Source organism: Setaria viridis, chromosome 5 (assembly GCF_005286985.2).
Source record: "Setaria viridis chromosome 5, Setaria_viridis_v4.0, whole genome shotgun sequence".
Classification (NCBI taxonomy): domain Eukaryota; kingdom Viridiplantae; phylum Streptophyta; class Magnoliopsida; order Poales; family Poaceae; genus Setaria; species Setaria viridis.
In genome coordinates, this window is record NC_048267.2 from 46,328,332 (window position 1) to 46,347,622 (window position 19,291).

Below are 19,291 nucleotides of genomic sequence, written 5' to 3' on the forward strand. Positions count from 1 at the left end.
TGGCACTACCACATGATGTTAATTATAGGTGTCAACAAGCATAGAAAGATAACACCTAGTGGGATTTCCTGTTCTTAGTTCTGAAAGCATCTTTCAGTCATCCATTTTCAGGACCTACAGAGCTGCACCCAGGTAATTTGACTAGTCCTTTTTCCTGCATCCATCTTTGGATAGCTAGAGATTTTTCCCACATCCCATATGAGGTATACAAGTTTGATATCAGCACATACAAATCTGGTCTTTCAGGATGAAGCACCATCATTCTCTTGAAAGCTTCTTCTCCAAACTGTAACCTTGAATGGAGCCCACATCCATGGAGAAAAGCTCCCCAAACACTAACATCTGCTTGCATTGGCATCTATGGAATGATTTACCCATAAGTGGGTCACCCAGACAAACAGAAGCTGACAGAGCATTCACCAGAGAGGTGGCATCAGGTGAAGCGCCCTGCAGCCTCATCTGTTTAAATAGCATCAGAGCATCATCGCCCATACTATTCTCAGCATAGCCTGCAATCATCGAATTCCACGTGACAACATCCTTGTTCAAAATTCTTCCAAATATCCTGTTGGCCTCTAACACTGCTTGACACTTTGCATACATGTCAACTAATGCATTCACCACCACATCATAATCAACCACACCTAACCTGACAGCTATCCCATGAATCGACCTTCCCAGAGACAAGTCACGTAACTGAGAAGAAGCTGAAAGAACAGTTGCCATGGTAACTGAATTTGGAACAATGCTTGCAAATTTCTTGTCAAGAAACAACTGTAATGCATCAAGAGGGTTCCCATTCTGCGCGTACCCCACAATCATCGTGGTCCAAAGAACAATGTCAAGATAGCTGAGCTCATCAAACATGCGCCGAGCATCCTCTACCTCCCCGCACTTAACATACATATCCAACAAGGCTGCACTGATGAAAGAGTTATAAATTAAACCATGTTTGATCACTGATCCATGGATCCACCTCCCTTGGTGCAAACTCCTGAGTGCAGCGCAAGCAGCAAGAGCGCTAGCCATCGTGTACTCACTCGGCTGCATACTTTCGCACCTCATCTCATTGAACAGAAACAGTCCATGTGCAGCAAAACCATTCTGGACGCACCCGCTTAGCATCGAGGTCCAGGACACCACATTCCGGTCAGGAATTCTCTCAAACATTTTGCGGGTGCACTCCAAGTCCCCGGCTTTCACGTACATGTCAACCAAGCTGGCGGGTGGCGAGCGGCGGCGGGAATGGCGAGCGGGGGCGGCGAGTGGCGAACGGCGGCGGGGGGGATGAAGAATGGCGTCGTTCGCGGGTGATGGCGGGTGGCTAGCGGCGGCGGCGGCGGGGTCTGGCGAGTGGAGAGCGGTGGCGGGGGATGGCGAGTGGCGAGCGGCGACGGCGGGGGATGACGAGCAGCGGCGGCAGCGAGGGATGGCATATGGCGGCGGGTATGAGAATGACGATGAGAAAGTGAACGGGGGAGGAGGATACCCACGTTCGGATAAAAAAAATCGGAAAAAAAACAGGGGAGCCAGCGTCCGCGCCTGTCCGTGCTGACGGGCTCGGCTACGCAATAGTTTATTCCGTACCCAGGTACCATGCAGTAACGGACGAAAACTACGGGGAACTGCGACTCCGAACTCAGCCGACTTAAATTTGAGATTATAAATTTTGAGTTAGTATTCACTGCACTATTCAATTTTTTTTCTACTATTTAACTATTTAAATTTGAGCGGCACTATTCAAATTCAGCACACTATTCAAAATAGAAAAATAAACGGTGCTCGGGCACTCACCGCAAGTGGGTGGAGCACCAGCAAAAATGGTGGTACTATTCTGAACACTATTCCGACCTATTGAGCAACTATTTAGGGTCGCTTTCAGTAACTATTCAGCAGGTATGGTACGCGCAGGTGCGTGATTAGGTCTATAGCTTAATTGTATTGATTTTCACGATCTTTGCAGGTTGGCGAGATCAAGGATTCAGCCGATCATGCTGCTATGCTTTGTGTCACTCCTACTCGGTACTCACCGCATGCGTCGCTGGCTCACTTCAGAACTAGGCTAGCTCGATCTTCACCCTCAACGTTCCAAGCCACGCGAACACAAGACTCAAGCTCTACCATCTCCCCAGGCAGTGCCACCCGAAGGGAACACTTCTCTGCGCACACAGGGTTCTCCTCACACGCCGCTACCAGGGCTAACACGAGAACGACACACACAAAGGTTTCTCCTTTAGGGTCCCTAGCGTAGAGACATCGCCCCATACGGACGAGCTTAAGGAAAGGCAGGGATATTACCAGGACAGCTTCATCCATTTCCACGGGACAAGCTTACACGCGGCTTTCCCTTTCGGGAAACCCCAAGCACTTAGCACAAACCTTAATTACCTTACAAACGGCTGGACAAGCTCCAACGACCTCCCTTTATTCTAGTAATACAGAGGTGGTGGAGTGATACAATGGTAGTGGGGTGTTACTACTAAAGGTGGGTATCTCTCAAAGCACTTCCGAGGTGGTGATGGTCTTCATGGAGTATTTGTGAGTAGAGTGTGGGTGGAGGTCTTGTGCTCCTTGGTGATCGTGCTTCGGTGATGTGTTTATTGATTCATTCATCCATTATATCATCATCACATACCAAAATATTTTCATTCACACTATCTAGTATCAACACCTTTTCTTGTTCTTCTTGCTTATTAGAATACCTTTTCTTATCTTTATTAGGGCAAGTTTTACTTAAGTGATCTGGAGAGTTGCAAATAAAACACCTACATGTACTATCATAAATTTTTTTAGGATTATATCTTCTAACATTTCTCTTGTGAAAAAAAAGGAGCTCTATTATCTGATCTTCTTAGAAAATATCTTTTATTTGTCTTTACATTTCCTTTTTTATAATTTTTAGAGTATTTCTTATTTCTATATTTCCCTTCCCCCTATGTTAACGGTATTTGGACTATTTTATTACAAAAATTGTAATCTGATTGCTTCATTGACTTTTGAGCTTGTATGCTTGTGCATATCTTTCTTAGTTGCTTAAAAACAAATGTTATACCTTGAGAAATATTATATTCTTTGCCATTAGATTCCTTTTTATATTCTTCAAATATCATAGATCCTAAAGGATTTGGCAATTTATTAAAATATCTCCCAACTATACTTTTATTATAGCCTTGCTTAGCAGTTGTGGCATTGTACAACTTTTTCCTTCGATCTTTCATTTTGTAATGTAGTATAACCTAATTATGGATCTTCATCTATGACAATGCTTGATATGATATTTGCAAAATTATAACGGTTGCTACCGGCTCTTTTTAATTCTTCATAATAATGAGGATAAGTTTCTACCCATTGTTCACATAGAACTTTAACTGATTCTCCTAAAAATGTTTCTAAATATGTAATCATATCTTCTACTCTATTTCCAATAATATGCTGGTTTTGTATATATTTTTGGACTATTAAGCTTTTCCATATACTTATTATATTTGGCCAATCTATAGGATCATGTGCTGCTAAATTTAATATTGCACCATCACTTCTATAATTCTAAAATTGTACTGTCCTTTCAAATTCTCTCCTTTTTGACCCCATATGTTTATATTGTCCAGGTATATAATTATATGTAGGTTCTTCCTTTTCTGGTGGCCAATTTCCTAGTTTTCTAGATGGTCTATCCCTTTCTCCTTCAATTTTTATATCTCTCTCTTGTTCTCGTCGTCTTTTAGATGGACTTGGATCTATATCCATGGCTTTTAGCAGTATCTTTTTTGCCTAATTCTTCATTTCCCAAAGAAAAAATATGATTTTTTGACTTACTACTACTTATTTCAATTATATCTTCATCATCTTCTTCATAACTTTCTAATAAAATCTTATTATTAATCCCCCTCTGATCCTCTTCACTTATAGCATTATCTTCTTCCTCCTTTACCTTTTCTTTATTATTCGCCAATACTTTTTGAATTCTACTATCCTTATTGCTTATATGTTTTAAGGCAGTTTCATGTTTCACTTAACCTTTTTATTATTTAGTTCCTTAATTTTGCTAAGTCTATGTAATTCTCGTCTGAAATAAAGCTCTTTCTCTCTAATAGCAGACCATTCACATATCATAGAGGTATTATATTCATCTTGAGCTTTACTTAACTTTTTCTCATATTGTTTTATTTCATTATCAATATCCAATTTTTCCATAAATTCACATATGCTATGTCTTCTAGTTTCTTCTATATTTGAATTAGAACTTGATACTTCTAAGTCATCTAGACTTCTTTCTTTATAATTAACAAACCTGATACTAGTTTTGCCTTTACTATTTTCATAGCTTACATAATCTTTAGGTTGTTTTAAAATCTTTGGTTCTATTAAAGCACTTATATTCCATTCTTCACCTGCTCTTTCTTCAGAACTAATTTTTAAAGGACTCATAAATTTCATTCCCTTAGACTGCCTACTTTCTATTACATTATTTACATTTACCTTTGTATTTAGTTTCACTTCTATTAGTTAACCTTCCTACAAATTCTATACTTACTAATAAATTTGTACCTTTAAAGTCTTGATAGCCTTTGGTCTGGAAACCAATTGTCATTTTATCTATAAATTTTTTTATTGGCATTATTATATCTGGAGCAATGTATGTTATTAACATATTTTTATTCATATCTTCTTCTAGGAATCCCAATGCTGCTTTATTTACTGAATCCCATCTTTTATCTAGCAGTTATTAGAACTTTGGTTCCTAATTTCTTCCTAGTCATTCCTTTAATTCCTATGATATACTTTCCTTGATGTATATATTTGTAGCCTGAATACTTTAGCCCATTCTCAAATTGTTTACTAATGATTCTTAGTTGAACTGGTTCTGTTAAAACACTTAATTCTACTTCTCTAGATATTCTATATAGTCCATTTTTATTTTCAAACTAGCCCATTTGATATATTTGCTGAGGTCTTAAAGTATCTCTCTGATATCTTTCAATCTACATCTATCATTTCTTCTAAATTTTCAATATCATCACATCCTCTTTTCAATCTATCCATAAAACTTAAGGGTCTTATGTCTCTATTTATTAATTGGAGTGACTTGTCTCTTCTAGAGAGACTTTCATATATTTCCATTTTTCAGAATTTAATGATCTATTAAACTCAACTATTCTTGTTGATGATAGAACCATTTATTTGTTATGCTCAATATTAGTATTATCAATTTTCTTATATAGGTGGGTTATATCTTTTTAATATAATCACTATTATGGTTGATTCTTCCTAGTAAACTTTTACTTTCTTCTGCTGCTTGCAAGATTAATTTTATTTTATTATTCAAAGCTAAAATATGCTCTTCTAAGTGCTTGTGTTCTTTTTGTAGTTTTTCAAATTTTAATTCTAAATCGTCTTGCCTTTTACCCCAAGATATATAAAAGTTACGTATTGAATCATCAATTAAGTTTATCTGATCGTGCGAGGTATGCCAAGTATGATCTTCAGAGCTATTTATTCTGCACCTGATATTTATATTTTCTTTAGTATTAACTGTCTTCCAGTATTAACTTCTAGATTTAAATAATGTAGCTTTTCTATCTTGACTATATAAAAACCTTTAAATTCACAATTTTAATAACATCGGCTCTAATACCGGGGCAACGGACGAAAACTGCGGGAAACTGCGACTCCGAACTCAGGCGACTTAAATTTCAGATTATAAATTTTGAGTTACTATTCACCCTACACTATATATATAGCGCGCGCAAGTTGCTTGAGATCGATGCATGATTACGCTAGCAGCTTGCAGGTTGTTAATTCTTGACAAGCTAGGAACTCATACACAAACATTCCCACTTAGCTAGATTGAGACCAACAACTAAAATCGTGCTTTGAAGCAAAGCCTGGAAATCCGAGACTAAGCCGTGAAGCTGTGGCATGATCCCTATTGCATTTTAGTTTAGTTTTTGTCGAGAGCCCCCACCCATAGCGCGGCGATTGCTTGAAAGCAATAAGCTGCAGCAAAACTATAAATACATGCATCTATGCTCTGCTGATCTCCACGCACTAGACAGACTTGTTCCTCTTTCAGGAGCCATTCCATCGATCGATCAGCCATGGCTAGTGCTGCTCTCCTGGTGCTCTGCTGCATCGGCAGCATGCTGATAGTTTCGTCGTCGGCGCATCATCCCAGCAACGACAACATGTCCATCGTGGGTTACTCGCCGGAGGACCTGTCGTCGCACGGGAGGCTGACGGAGCTGTTCGACCGGTGGCTTTCCCGGCACGGCAAGGCGTACGCGAGCCTGGAGGAGAAGCTCCGGCGGTTCGAGGTGTTCAAGGACAACCTGCAGCACATCGACGAGACCAACCGCAGGGCCGAGAGCAGCAGCTACTGGCTGGGGCTCAACGCCTTCGCCGACCTCACGCACGACGAGTTCAAGGCCGCCTACCTTGGCCTTGGCCTCGAGGGCCGGATGCAGAGCAGGAGCGGCGCCGGGGCGTTCAGGTACGAGGGCGTCGACGCGGCGTCCCTTCCAAAGTCGGTGGACTGGAGGAGCAAGGGCGCGGTGACCGGCGTGAAGAACCAGGGGCAGTGCGGCAGCTGCTGGGCCTTCTCCACGGTGGCGGCGGTGGAGGGCATCAACCAGATCGTCACGGGCAACCTGACGGCGCTGTCGGAGCAGGAGCTCATCGACTGCGACACCAGGGGTGGCAACCACGGCTGCAACGGCGGCCTCATGGACAGCGCCTTCTCCTACATCGCCCGCAGCGGCGGCCTGCACACGGAGGAGGAATACCCCTACCTCATGGAGGAAGGCACCTGCCAGCACCAGCGCAGCAAGACGCCGGCGGCCACCATCTCCGGGCACGAGGACGTTCCCCGGAACAACGAGCAGGCGCTGCTCAAGGCGCTGGCGCACCAGCCCGTGAGCGTCGCCATCGACGCCTCCGGGAGGAACCTCCAGTTCTACAGCGGCGGCGTCTTCGACGGGCCCTGCGGCACGGCGCTGAACCACGGCGTCGCGGCCGTCGGCTACGGCAATGGCGGCTCCAAACACGACGACTACATCATCGTCAAGAACTCCTGGGGCACGACGTGGGGCGAGAAGGGGTACATCCGCATGAGGCGCGGCACCGGCAAGCGCCACGGACTCTGCGGCATCAACAAGATGGCATCCTACCCGACCAAGAACTAAACCTATTAAACGATCATTGCATTTCATTTCCAGGATACTAGAGACGGCTTCAATTATTCATCACTCGTTGCTTGCATTGTTGTGGCTAGCTGTTCCTATAATGGGGACGGACATTGGTATGGAATACATACGACATCCTTCTATTTATCTATCTACTCCATTCATTTCAAAACGTAGATCGTTTTGAATTTTCTATATACATAGATTTGACTATAATAATAAAATCTATGTATCTTAAGAAAAATTAAAACGAACTACATTTTTAAACTACCATACATACAAGCACTACAAACTTTGTAATGTAGAATTTTAAACATACCCGTGTGCTAATTGACAAAAGCGAATCGAAATTACGTCTACTTTTTCTCTGTCTGGCATCGGAAAAAAAAAACCCACAACAACAGTCGAGTTGTGCTATTCTAGAAGGTTCGGTGGGCGCACGCGATCCGATCCCATCCGGTGCGGGTGGGTGGGGTAGGTGGCGAGCGCTCCGTGCCCAGGCGGACAATGACTCGTGGGCCCAGCCTCCGTTCACTCTAGACCGAGCAGGCACCCAATCCCTGCGCTGCGCTTCGTCCCGTCTCGTCCTCGTTGGATCCAAAGCCCCCCCAAGAGAGCCCCCACCCAGAGCCTCTACCATCTCCAGGCTCCCGGCTCCCGACGACGAGGAGGAGCGCCCCAGAGTCCCCAACCTCCAGACCAGCACCACCATGTCGTCGTCCAAGGTCTTCACCCTCGAGGAGGTCGCCAAGCACAACACCAAGGACGACTGCTGGCTCATCATCGGCGGCAAGGTTTGCTTTCTGCCCTCCCTTTCTACTTTGCTTGCCCCCGGATCTCGCCTTTGCTTGCCCCCAATTCCTTCCTTTGTAGTTATCATCAAAGCGTAAAAACCTCGTCACTGTACTGCAGTTGCACGCCCTGCCTGATTCGATTTTCCAACAGGGCCTTTAATTTTACTTTTAATTTCCCTTGGGATGGATCTCAAGATTCTCTCTCTCTTTTTTTTTTCTTTTAGATTTTAGATTCTTATCCGGTGGGGGTAGCCCTAGTGATTAGGCTAGGTGCGGTGGGAGCTGCAAGATCTGCCACCAAATCATATATGGATCCTACCTTTCTTTTCCCCCTGATTCCATTGTGTTAGATTGTCATACAGCCATACAGGTATCAGTGCTAGTTCCCGGTAGTATCTCGGTTCCTAATGTTATAGTACTGATGATGATCAACCGCGTTCTTATCATTATTGTGGCCGCTGATGGTCTACTAGTAGTACCCAGCAACATGCCAGCAGATCCAACCTACCGCGCTATTTTCTCCCCTAGTGGCCCTGCAACTCTGGTCACATTGTTTCATCATACTATCTCCAAACCTTAAACATGTTTCAGCTGCTGCTACTCCTTTCTATTTGAAAGAAAAAAATAAAAAAATTGTTTTTCATACAAGGAATTGTCCTAGACTCATTTTCTTGCAGGCTGTAGCCCAACAAAATAAACGCAACTAATAACGTTAAGTTTTCTGCATGTACTTTGCCAAGTACACAGGCTCTCTTCAGTGCACCGGTTACTAGGATCCGCAGCGCTTAAGTCAAAACCTTTACTAGTGAACTAAATGCTTCAGCAACTTGATATTTCCTAGATGATAGAAAACACATGTCTCACTAGTGAGCATACATTCTTCTAGGTGCCGCTGTCTGTCCATATTGTCTGTATATGCACCTAAGTGTTCTTTGGTAACCTGTCACTTTCTTGGAGCCAAACTTTTTAAAGATTATTATGCAGCCTATAATATTTGGTGGCCTCAGTTACCTCAACCGTGTCTTGTAGTGCATCTGGAATGTTCTTGTTGCATCTTTGGTTCTGTAGGCTCACTATTTTAGTAGCGTGTACTAGTATTCCAAGTCATCGTTGTATAACAACTGTGATATTAGTTTGATTTGTATCTCAATTTTAAGTTCCACAAAATATATTCTCCTATATGCAGGCTGGCACTATAAAACCCTGTGATTGAATATACATTTTTTCCCCTTTGAGATAAATAAATGATGGTTGCTTTTACTTCTGTAAACTTTATGTGATGAAGAAAGATGGGCTACTGTTTGGGGTCATTTCCTCTAATTGAGATGCTGACAAGGCTTCGTATGACTGTATTGATGAAAAAGTAAACCCCTTCCTTTTTCCATAAACAGAGCTTTCTAACGGATATGTTGTATTTTCACAGGTGTACAATGTGACCAAGTTTTTGGAGGATCACCCTGGAGGTGATGATGTTCTGCTGTCTTCCACTGGTAAATCCCAATTACATACTTCTCATGTGTTTTAAAGTTGTGAAGGTGTCATTTCAGCTTTCAATGTTAATTCGGTATGGGTGTTGTTATTTTTTTTCAGCCAAGGATGCTACTGATGACTTTGAAGATGTGGGCCACAGCACCACTGCTCGTGCGATGATGGATGAGTACCTAGTCGGCGAAATTGATGCAACTACAATACCCACTAAGGTGAAGTACACGCCCCCGAAGCAGCCACACTACAACCAGGATAAGACCCCAGAGTTCATCATCAAGATCCTCCAGTTTTTGGTCCCCTTGGCGATATTGGGTTTGGCTGTTGCTGTAAGGATCTATACCAAGTCGGAATCCACCTAATATTGTCATCAGTCATTCAAAGATTACAACTGAATAAGTTAGTGAGGATTGCATGTCTTGTATGAGCGAGCATGGGCTGTCATGAATTTGGAAACTTCAGTCTCTGTGATGGTACCGTTACGTGCAACATCTATTGGTAAAGTGAGACTCAAGTTAAGTGGATGGATATTCAGTTATATTTGCCTTATTCGTTAGGATGCACATTATTGTTGCTCGGTGCGGTTTGTTTTCTGTGTTGTTACCTGTTCTGAGCAAGATGTGTTTTGCTACATACTTCTACAGAATCTATAACCTGAGTTAGTTTACAGTATCTGTTTTCTTACTAGTATGTTTGCATTTACTTGTTTCAAGAAAAGAACATAGTTTGCAATTATATGCTTCGATAATCAGCATCACAAATTTGCCCAGCCAAGGGAATTTGGAGCAGAAGTTGGCAAAGTTTTTCAACATTCTGAACGAATGCAGAAGTGACATATGATCCACAGACCTTACACGCTAACAGTGTAAATGCCTCGAGCATCCTCGGACAAGCCCTGCATTCAGAGATCAGAATTCAGTTCTGAGATAGCGATGGCTCTGTTTAATGCCCAAAACAAAAGTGAACATCAGAAGTAAACCGTTCTGATATCCCAATGATGCTGAATAATCTTGTTGGGATGATTTTCCTCTTTCCGCCTGCTTCTTACTTAATATAATGGCATATATTCTCCTGTCGGTTCGAGAGTAAAGATCTCTTCACCGGAACACAGATGACCACAAAAGTATCCTTCCTTGTCAGGTGACAGGATCTGAATTGCGGTAATTAGCATATTATTCTACTTCTGAATCCAACAAAAAACAGTGCCATCGTATACGATACAGTTAGCATCATTAGTATCTACTACAGACAGCTACCAGGTGCTACATCTGATGACTTGTTGCATGTCATGTGGCAAATGAATTTTCTGGTTGACCGAGAGTTGATGTGCCGACACTACCAAGCCATGGAATGTTCAGACTAAAAAACCTTAACAGACAAAATTTGTTCTTCATGCCACCTTCAATTGCGCCCTGAAAATTGATTCATGTCAGCACTGAAAAGAAGCATCTTAATGCTTCACAAATGATACTACTACGATTGCACTTATTTTAGCAAAAATAAATCAATTGGGCCAAGAAATGCCGTTTGGTTCTCTTGCTTCTCGTGTTTTCCCTTACGCAGGATGAAATTACCAAAATCACTCTCAGTTATGATTTCGCCATTTTGCAGAACTGTAACCAAGGCAAAGGCTCCTACAAATATGTTTTGATTGGTTATTAACAGGAAAATACCAAGTGTAGGTCTAGGAAATAGATAAATATCCCTGTAAGCTGAGATGAATTTGATCCAACACTAAAGAAGATCTGACAGATAACCTCAAGGCTTGGACAGGGGTTCCATTTCACTGACAAGGGGATAGCAACAAGTATTTGAAGGGTACATTAATATGAACTTAGCAAGTACAAGACACTGTCACAACGAAATATCTAGACATGTGGAGTTACATCTCTATTTTCTAAAAAAAACACAGTTTCTCAGAAAACTAACTTATGTGTCCAAGACCATTATATGACTACACCTTTGGAGCAAAGGAAACTAGGATAGAAACCTTCACATAACCACTTAGTGAAGGTACCTCGCTGGCTCCCTATGCTAAAGTGCTAATAGTGCAAATGGGTGGACAAAATCAGCCTAAGAAGAGCTAGATGCAATATCTAGTGCTCCGAGATACAACACTTTGGTTTTTTCATGTAAACAACCATGCCAAAGTATCAAGTATGAGCATCCGGATGACTCGAGTCAGAGTTAAAGTAAGTTATATGAATTTGTTTCAATGTACAAAATTGGACTTTATTCATATGCATAAGTTTGCCATGTCAAGGTTCTGAAACCCACCATATAGGTGGTCTATCACTTCAAACGTCACCGGTTAATGTTCAATTATTAGTTTCCAAATGATATTTGGAATCGATTTTACAGGATTATGCACCAATTGAAAATACTGTGGTGATTGAGTAGATACATTCAGTCCTTGATTTAAACTCCAGGGGCTTGAAATTTGTCACCAGTATTTGTTAACCTGCCCAATAATACAGTACCACTGTATATACATGGCCTAGTAGAACAACTTCTGGAACTATGATAAACTTGTAGCAGAGTATATATAGAGAGAAAAATGCAATGTTCTTGATCCTGAGTTGCCCTTTTTGTATTCTTTCTCATCCAAGGAGCATCCTTATATATCATACCATGTATTTTTTCAATACAAATTATAATGTTGATTCTCATTCACTGATTTATATTTAAGATTAATAGGCAACAAACTTTCAACCAACTGGATACAGAAGCATGGACTCATAAATCATGCACTTAATAAGGTGACATGACTGAAATCATAGTTATATGTAAAAAAGATTCAGATGTTCGGTATATTTCAACATGCTTTGTTTATAACAAGTGGTACTGAGAATTGTAGCGGTAGTCCAAATTGTAGTATCAAGCTCAGTAGAACGGAGTAGGACCACCGATGATCGAGAGGTTGGGCGTGTGCTCACTGTATTCAACTATTGATGTAGGAGGCAATTGTCCAATACAAATCTCATGCACTGTTGATAACAGAGGAAACAGCTCCTGCCACCCTCGATAAGTTAAGACTTCATAAACTTCTCTTGCTGTGGACACTCCCTGTAAAAATAATAAGATTAAAGCACCTAGCATAAGATGCACTATTTCTGATGTCATGTATTCAATTTACCTGGAGTTTTTGGCCATGCAACATCTCTGCCTCCAGCTCATCAAAAGACCTGTCAGAAAGAAAATGAGATGATGTAACCATATAATTGTAAACCGTGGCATAGAAAACTATTTTTTTTATATCGGTTATGACATCACCAGATTATTGTTTTTTCTGGGATTCTCCTGCAAAGATTAAGCACAGCTACATTAAAAAGAATGAAGATGTGCAGCTTAAAGAAGAAACCTTTTGCCACCGTTTCTTGCAAAGGCTTCCGCCACTCTTCGGTTTCTCCCGCCAACTGTCATGGAACACTCACTTTTCAGTATTTATCTGTTTTATGGTTAACTGATTACAATGAAGATACATACGGCATGTAGTTATTAGGTCAGCCACACCACAGCTCTCAAAGAATGTGTTATCTCTGACTGAAGGAAACAGAAGCTTAGAGAATGCACGCATTTCCCGCAAACCAATCCTCATAATTGCAGCCTAACAAATAGGAAAAAGAAAATAGGCCATAAGATTATATGATACCACGAAAGTCATGGTTTTTTATTTGAAATGTATTAAATAGTAGTGTCTCAACCTTTGTATTGTTTCCCATATCCAATCCATCAACAAGGCCTGCAAGATAATTCCTCTACATAAGCCATTAAAAATATCTAAAATAAACCAATGGATGTAACCAAACAGAATACGGCGGCATAGAAAACCTGCTGCAATAGCCACTATATTTTTCAGAGTTCCACACAGCTCAACTCCTTCAATATCTTCTGCCTGCATATAAAGGGTAAGATGCACCAATAAAAACTCCATTCAATCTTCATTTTATATATAACAAATTATCTCATATGCTTCAGCATTTACTAAGACGGTGACTTTCATTTTCCCCAACATCCATATACTGAAAGGACCAGAATGCAGAGTTTTTAACCTACTTCATTTATTCATGAGGGTATAGTTGAAAAACTTACAACAGAAACTAGGAAGTAAGGTGTGGTAAAAAGATTAGCCCATCGGTTTGCCACTTCCTTATCTTTCCTATATCCAATTGTTGCTTCACTGAACATCTCAACAGCAATCTGCACTAGAAATGTACAGCCACTTATTTTTTGCTTCTGAAGACTACAAATTTTTTGCATTGCAAATTAAACAAATGCTTGCCTCATTTGCAATGTTTGCACCCATGAGAACACAGCAATTGATTCCAAGTGTATCTGCAATTAATTTAGATATCATGCACGGTCCTTCCATCTTGACCTCCATGCCCTTAATGAGGGAGATAGCTTCAGCTCCTGGCCTTAGCTTCCCAACGAGCTTCTTACATATACCCTCCACAAATTGATGGGGGGTCACAAAAACCAGCATATTCGCATCTTTGACTGAGAAAACCAAATTAAAATCTTATTGAAATTTATTTGACAGCATGCAAGCTTTGTAATGTAAAATTTGATGATAATGACAGCAAGTTTTTTTAGTGAAATAATGACAACAAGTTCACTCATGCATGTTCATTGTCTTTTATGAAATAGTAAATACTTGATCGAATAATAGAATTGCATGTTTACTAGTATCAACCCAAAAAATAAGCCAAACTTGTTAACATTGTGATTACCTGCACTTTCCAAGTCGGGGTCAGCAATAACATTCGCTCCAAGCTTTATACCTGGCAAATATTTGCAGTTCTCCTGTAACCCATGAGAACAACTTTAGAATTGTTAACTAGTAGTGTTATAAGCCATTGTCTGACCCAGAAGCAAGATAAGCTAACGAGCTTCAATTCTCACATTTTCTTCGTTAATGGACTCAGATAGCTTCTTGCCTGTTGGCAGTATCTCCTCAAACACCCACATCCTTACTTCGTCTACAGGGGGAAAATAAACTCTCAAAAGTTAGTACCCATAGGTACAAGAAATGAGCTCTGTAGATTGGCGAGTGGCGTCTACACACAATAGTTTTGCATACAAATAGCATAGACCATAAGGCTCATGCATGTCTCAAAAGACTCGAGACAGAGATCAGACAAAATTTAAGCAATCTTATCGAATATGGTTGAATACAGAAAAGGCCATAGAATGAGAATTGAAATGCCAGCTGAGACACACAGAAATTGAGTTCTGCACAGAGAGAGCCTGCATGACAGCAATTCAAGAACACACAACGCGCGACAGGGATACCAACCATAGAAGGAGGGCAACTTGGCGGTGTTGGAGGCGATGAGGCGAGAGGCGACGCTGCCCCAGTTGCCGCTGCCAATGACCGCCACCCGATACTTGGCGTGCCCGTTCTCCATCTCCGGCGAGGGTCCGTCTCAGAACAGCAAAAATGCAGATCAAGAAACCAACGAGTCCAGCCGCCGGCCAAGCAATGAATCGAGCAAACCAAGAACAAGCAGAAGCGTATATATAATATACCACAGAGATTGGTAGGGGCGGGCGGAGAGGAGAAGGGGAATGAAGGCTTAGATAGGACGGCGGGGAGGGGGCGGGCAACCCCAAGAATCGCTTGTGTTTGTTTTCAACAAGGCGACAGTCGCTGCCATTCCGTCCTCGGGATTGAGGAGGAGAGACGAGACGAGACGAGCGGAGGAGGCGGTGGCTGACTGGCTCCGCTCTCTCTCTCTCTCTCTCTCTCGTCTCGTCCGTCTCGGTGGTATCGAAAAAGGCAGGCAGGCCACCACCATGGATATTGCTTACTAGGCCGCCACCTGGCCCAGCAAAACCAAGGGCCCAATTGCCCCAAACCACTTCACCTCCCTCCATTGTTGCCAGCTCCAATCAACCTGAGAGACACACCCAAGCAAATCTTGATTCTTAAGTTCAGTCAGTTGTCCTCGATCAAATTGCACAGCATAAACAAACAGGTCGCCAAGCAACACCTCCACCTTTGCCTACCACCGGAGTACAGCAGGTGAAAACTCTTGGAGCGCCCACTGCCGGACAGGACATGGATTCCACATCAGGCCAATCGTTTTCAGCCTTTGTTCTTGGCTTCTTCGATGTTTTACAACACATTGCATTCGGTCTTGACGATGTGATTGCACGCTTCCCTTTGGTTACTTTCTCTTCTCTGGACTCCTCTCCCCACGGTCTATGAGGTGCGCCTGCTGAACTGCATCCAGATCGAACACTACTAATAAAAAAAAGGGAATTTTTCATGTTAAATTGGCGCTAAAACCAAAGAAATGCTCTGGTGAAGTACATCTGTTCTGAGATCTGACAGACACAAGTATCTGCATATTTCATTTCATGAGCAGAGTCTACCTCTTCCTCCTCTGCCTCGCTCGTTGGCGTCGAGCGTTTCTGTATTTCTCCATCTTAAGATGGAGATGCAATTCAGCTACCACATCCCGATTTGCGCAAATGCTCTGAAAACAATGGAATTCAAGATGGGGTAAATCAGAACAGAACAACGCAAGATGCATGACCGAGTTCACAAGGTACGGATGTGGACGTGGAAGCGGAACGCGCGGCCGGCTCTTGCGAGGCGACGATTAATAATTGCGATCCAAATATTTACATATAGACCCCTAATTTTGATGGGAATCTCAAAGGTACCCCCTAGCCTGGCGCGGCGCTCTCTCCGTCTATCTCCGGCGTCGCCTTCCGTCCCGGCTCGTCGCCCAGCAGCGGCTCTCCACTCCTCGTCCTCTGCTTCAATCGAATCGCCGGATCGGAGTTCCGAGCGGCGGTCAGCCCTCCTCGTTCGACAGCAGAGGCCGGAGATGATGGAATTGGAGGATACCTGATACCTGCCTCCATTATCAATATCGCGGGCACTCTGTCTGGAATGAGTTTGCTTGGAAGCTACCGTATGTGGGTATGCCATGGTGTCTGGAGTCACTCCACTCCTGACCTTTCCATGTCCATGAGGAACGGCATCGTAGATGAGCAGTCGGTTGGGGCATTTGGTCGAGCAGGTGGTGGTGGTGGTGACCAAGGGAACAAGGAAGGGGCCGACTGAGGACTTTGACTGCGTGTGTGCGTTGACCACACCACACGGGTACAAACAATTATCATCAAATTTTCTGCCAACAACAACAACTTGATTAATTACATGAAGGAATTGCACTGTCAACGCTTTCTGTTACATTGTGTTGTGTGCACTGAAATTTCTACTTTTGTTAGAGCTCCTGCAACCACAAAATGCCTCCTTCCCTTTTCTTTTCATAGGAGGGGCATCCAATTGCCATAAGAGAGACATGATCAATCGACCACTCACCAAAGCATGTGAGGCTCATCCTTGAGCAATGCCATCCGCCCTCCTGTCCTGTGTAACACTTGCCACAATCCATTCCACTTTCACAATCCAGACCAAAACAATGACCTCTGCTTTCTTAGGAAGCACACCGTTACCAATCACCCAAGGACTTGTCCTTCAGGAAGGGTCTCTAGTGATCACTGAAAATTTATACAGACACAGCTTCAGCATGACTAGTAGTAGCATATAGCAGCAGCAGCCGGAGAATTAAGCAATCGGGCATTTGGAACAGGCTACTACTACTAATTATGTGGCTGTTCTGAGCATAGGTAGGATATGCTTGCATGGCTGCTGACAAGTCTTCCTACTTACTGTATATGTATATTGCAGTTGAGCAGGCTAGTGGTATATTATTGGAAGGAATACCTACCTCGTGTTGATGATCCTCCTCTGCGCTTGTTCTCTTATGGAAACAAGGTTGTTCTTGATCTCACTGCAGATCCTTCCTTCGAGTAGCCTGACCGGAACCCACAGCTTGGGCTCCAGCTCAACCAGGTAGGACAGTGTCGTCGTCTGGGATTCCTGACCCTCATCTGAATCTCCTCCACCTTGCTCTTGCTCCACACTCTGCACGAAGGGAAACACAGCCGTTTGTACGATTGATTATATGTACTGTGGGTTGTTGCTCCTGACACTGACATTAGCAAGCAAATCGATTGAATAGAATGCATTGGATTCAGAAAGTAGCAAGCAACCTCCTGGACGGACCATTTCCCCTGGAAGACCTTGAAATCGCCGTCGATCATGTTGAAGGCGATCTCCCTCCTGCGCGCGTTCCCCTGGGCGTCGGGGAGCGACTCCAAGTCCCCCTCGTAGCAGTCGATGGTGCCCTTAGCGTTGAACTTGAACCCCAGCGCCAGATCCTGCTCCCCGACCTGATGTTTTGGGAATTTGGAATTGGAACTGAATGAAGACGACAAGTTAAAGGAAGGAATCGAATGAATCAGAAAGGAAGGAGACCTACCTGGTAGAGGCGCGCGAAGCCTTGGGCTTGGTCGAGGAGTCGGCACTCGGAGAGACCGGGGATGAAGTCGGCGAGGCCCTCGTAGTCTGTGAGCGTGGCCCAGACTGCCTCCAGTGGCGCGTCGACGCGCACCCTGGCGCGCACGAGGCGCCGGTTCCGCTTCCCGATCTTGGATACCTGGATCTCGAAGCCAATCCGCTGGTCGGCCGCGGAGCAGTCGTCGTCGGCGACGTCGACCGGGGCCGGTTCTTGGGAAGAAGAGCAAGAGAGCCTCTGGGGGTGGGGGGCTCGGGACGAAGAAGAAGAAGAAGAAGAAGAGAGCCTCAGGCGCAGAGGGGCGGAGGGGCAGATGAGGCGGAGGCGAGCGGGGCTTCTGCTGCTGCTGGAGAAGGTGAGGAGGCGGCCGTGGGAGGACGAGGCGCAGCAGCAGGTTGCCATGGCCGCAGCAACAGCCTGAGCTGGATTGTTTGTTTGGATTTTGGAGGGGTGCACTACAGCTACAGCTGCATCCGAGCTGGATGGGTTAATACTGCTAAGTACAGTAATAAACTATGCTTAGTAGTAGTAAACAGTAAGCGAGCGGTGGAGGGATCCGTCGCTGCAAATAAACAAACAGACGACGTACAAGACAACACACACACATACTAGGCGTCTCAAGCTCGAGAGAGGATAAGGACGACCATAAAGAGGACAACGAAAGGAAAGACTTTGGCCCCGTTTGGTTCAAACGGACTAATCCTATCTCGAATATTTAGATACTAATTAAGAGTATTAAATATAAATTATTTATAAAAATTCATTGCACAAATGGAGGCTAAACGACGAGACGAATCTATTAAATCTAATTAGTACATGATTTGATAATGTGCTGCTACAGTAACCATTTGATAATGATGGACTAATTAGGCTTAATAGATTAGTCTCGTCGTTTAGCCTCCATTTGTGTAATTAGTTTTATAATTAACTTATATTTAGTACTTCTAATTAGCCTCTGTATTCGATGTGATATGGACTAAACTTTAGCTCAAGGAACCAAACACCCCCTTATTCTGTGAGTTCCTATGGAAGCAAATGGCAGTGCTCGCTAGCGGCAGGCAGTTTATGATTTTTAGACGAGGTTTCGATCACGCTTTTGAATAATCAACTATTTTTTTGATATGATAAGTGCGTAGGCTGGTTTTTTGTGTTAATAAATATTACTAATCAACTGCTCCCTTGGTCTCATGGAAGGTGCAATTCTAATTTTTCAATAACAGATTAGTGGTGGCTGACTACAAGTTATCTATTTTTTAAAATTGTATTTTTTGAGGTATTTTTTTTCAAAAGTTAGGATGGTCACTTCTCACGCAGTACACGTAACCAAAGATCATGCAATCGGCTAGCGGCTCAGCTATCGTGCAAAGCCTCTGACACGTGGGTCCCTCAGTTTTAGTCGGTTAAAAAAAGAAAAGGATTTCCTTAAGATCCTCCACCGGTCCTTTTTTTTTCC

The 19,291-nt window shown here is 43.1% G+C and overlaps 5 protein-coding genes across 5 annotated transcripts; 2 read left to right on the forward strand and 3 right to left on the reverse strand.

Moving 5' to 3' along the window:
- Window positions 1-1,340, reverse strand: LOC117856609 (pentatricopeptide repeat-containing protein At2g03380, mitochondrial). The gene has a single exon (XM_072294305.1). The coding sequence runs from the start codon at window positions 1,207-1,209 to the stop codon at window positions 259-261; it is 951 nt and encodes a 316-aa protein (XP_072150406.1). The 5' UTR covers window positions 1,210-1,340; the 3' UTR covers window positions 1-258.
- Window positions 1,341-6,031: 4,691 nt separating this feature from the next.
- On the forward strand, window positions 6,032-7,328 carry LOC117855233 (cysteine protease XCP2). Its single transcript, XM_034737540.2, has one exon. The coding sequence runs from the start codon at window positions 6,099-6,101 to the stop codon at window positions 7,179-7,181; it is 1,083 nt and encodes a 360-aa protein (XP_034593431.1). The 5' UTR covers window positions 6,032-6,098; the 3' UTR covers window positions 7,182-7,328.
- A 406-nt stretch (window positions 7,329-7,734) lies between these two features.
- On the forward strand, window positions 7,735-10,132 carry LOC117855236 (cytochrome b5). The gene is made up of 3 exons (XM_034737542.2): window positions 7,735-7,975; window positions 9,399-9,465; window positions 9,566-10,132. Exons 1-3 carry the CDS (start codon window positions 7,892-7,894, stop codon window positions 9,820-9,822), a joined length of 408 nt encoding a protein of 135 aa, XP_034593433.1. The 5' UTR covers window positions 7,735-7,891; the 3' UTR covers window positions 9,823-10,132.
- Window positions 10,133-12,193: 2,061 nt separating this feature from the next.
- Window positions 12,194-16,940, reverse strand: LOC117855232 (glycerol-3-phosphate dehydrogenase [NAD(+)]). Its single transcript, XM_034737539.2, has 15 exons — window positions 16,800-16,940; window positions 16,136-16,605; window positions 15,842-15,945; window positions 15,463-15,689; window positions 14,760-15,360; window positions 14,366-14,442; window positions 14,194-14,266; window positions 13,743-13,960; window positions 13,553-13,660; window positions 13,292-13,355; window positions 13,165-13,202; window positions 12,947-13,067; window positions 12,822-12,876; window positions 12,597-12,645; window positions 12,194-12,526 (listed from the first exon to the last, which is right to left on the reverse strand). The coding sequence occupies exons 5-15, from the start codon at window positions 14,869-14,871 to the stop codon at window positions 12,344-12,346; spliced, it is 1,098 nt and encodes a 365-aa protein (XP_034593430.1). The 5' UTR covers window positions 14,872-15,360; window positions 15,463-15,689; window positions 15,842-15,945; window positions 16,136-16,605; window positions 16,800-16,940; the 3' UTR covers window positions 12,194-12,343.
- LOC117855234 (uncharacterized) lies at window positions 16,623-18,411 on the reverse strand. The gene is made up of 4 exons (XM_034737541.2): window positions 17,803-18,411; window positions 17,534-17,713; window positions 17,209-17,405; window positions 16,623-16,978 (listed from the first exon to the last, which is right to left on the reverse strand). Exons 1-4 carry the CDS (start codon window positions 18,238-18,240, stop codon window positions 16,969-16,971), a joined length of 825 nt encoding a protein of 274 aa, XP_034593432.1. The 5' UTR covers window positions 18,241-18,411; the 3' UTR covers window positions 16,623-16,968.
- Between the last annotated feature and the right edge of the window lie 880 nt (window positions 18,412-19,291).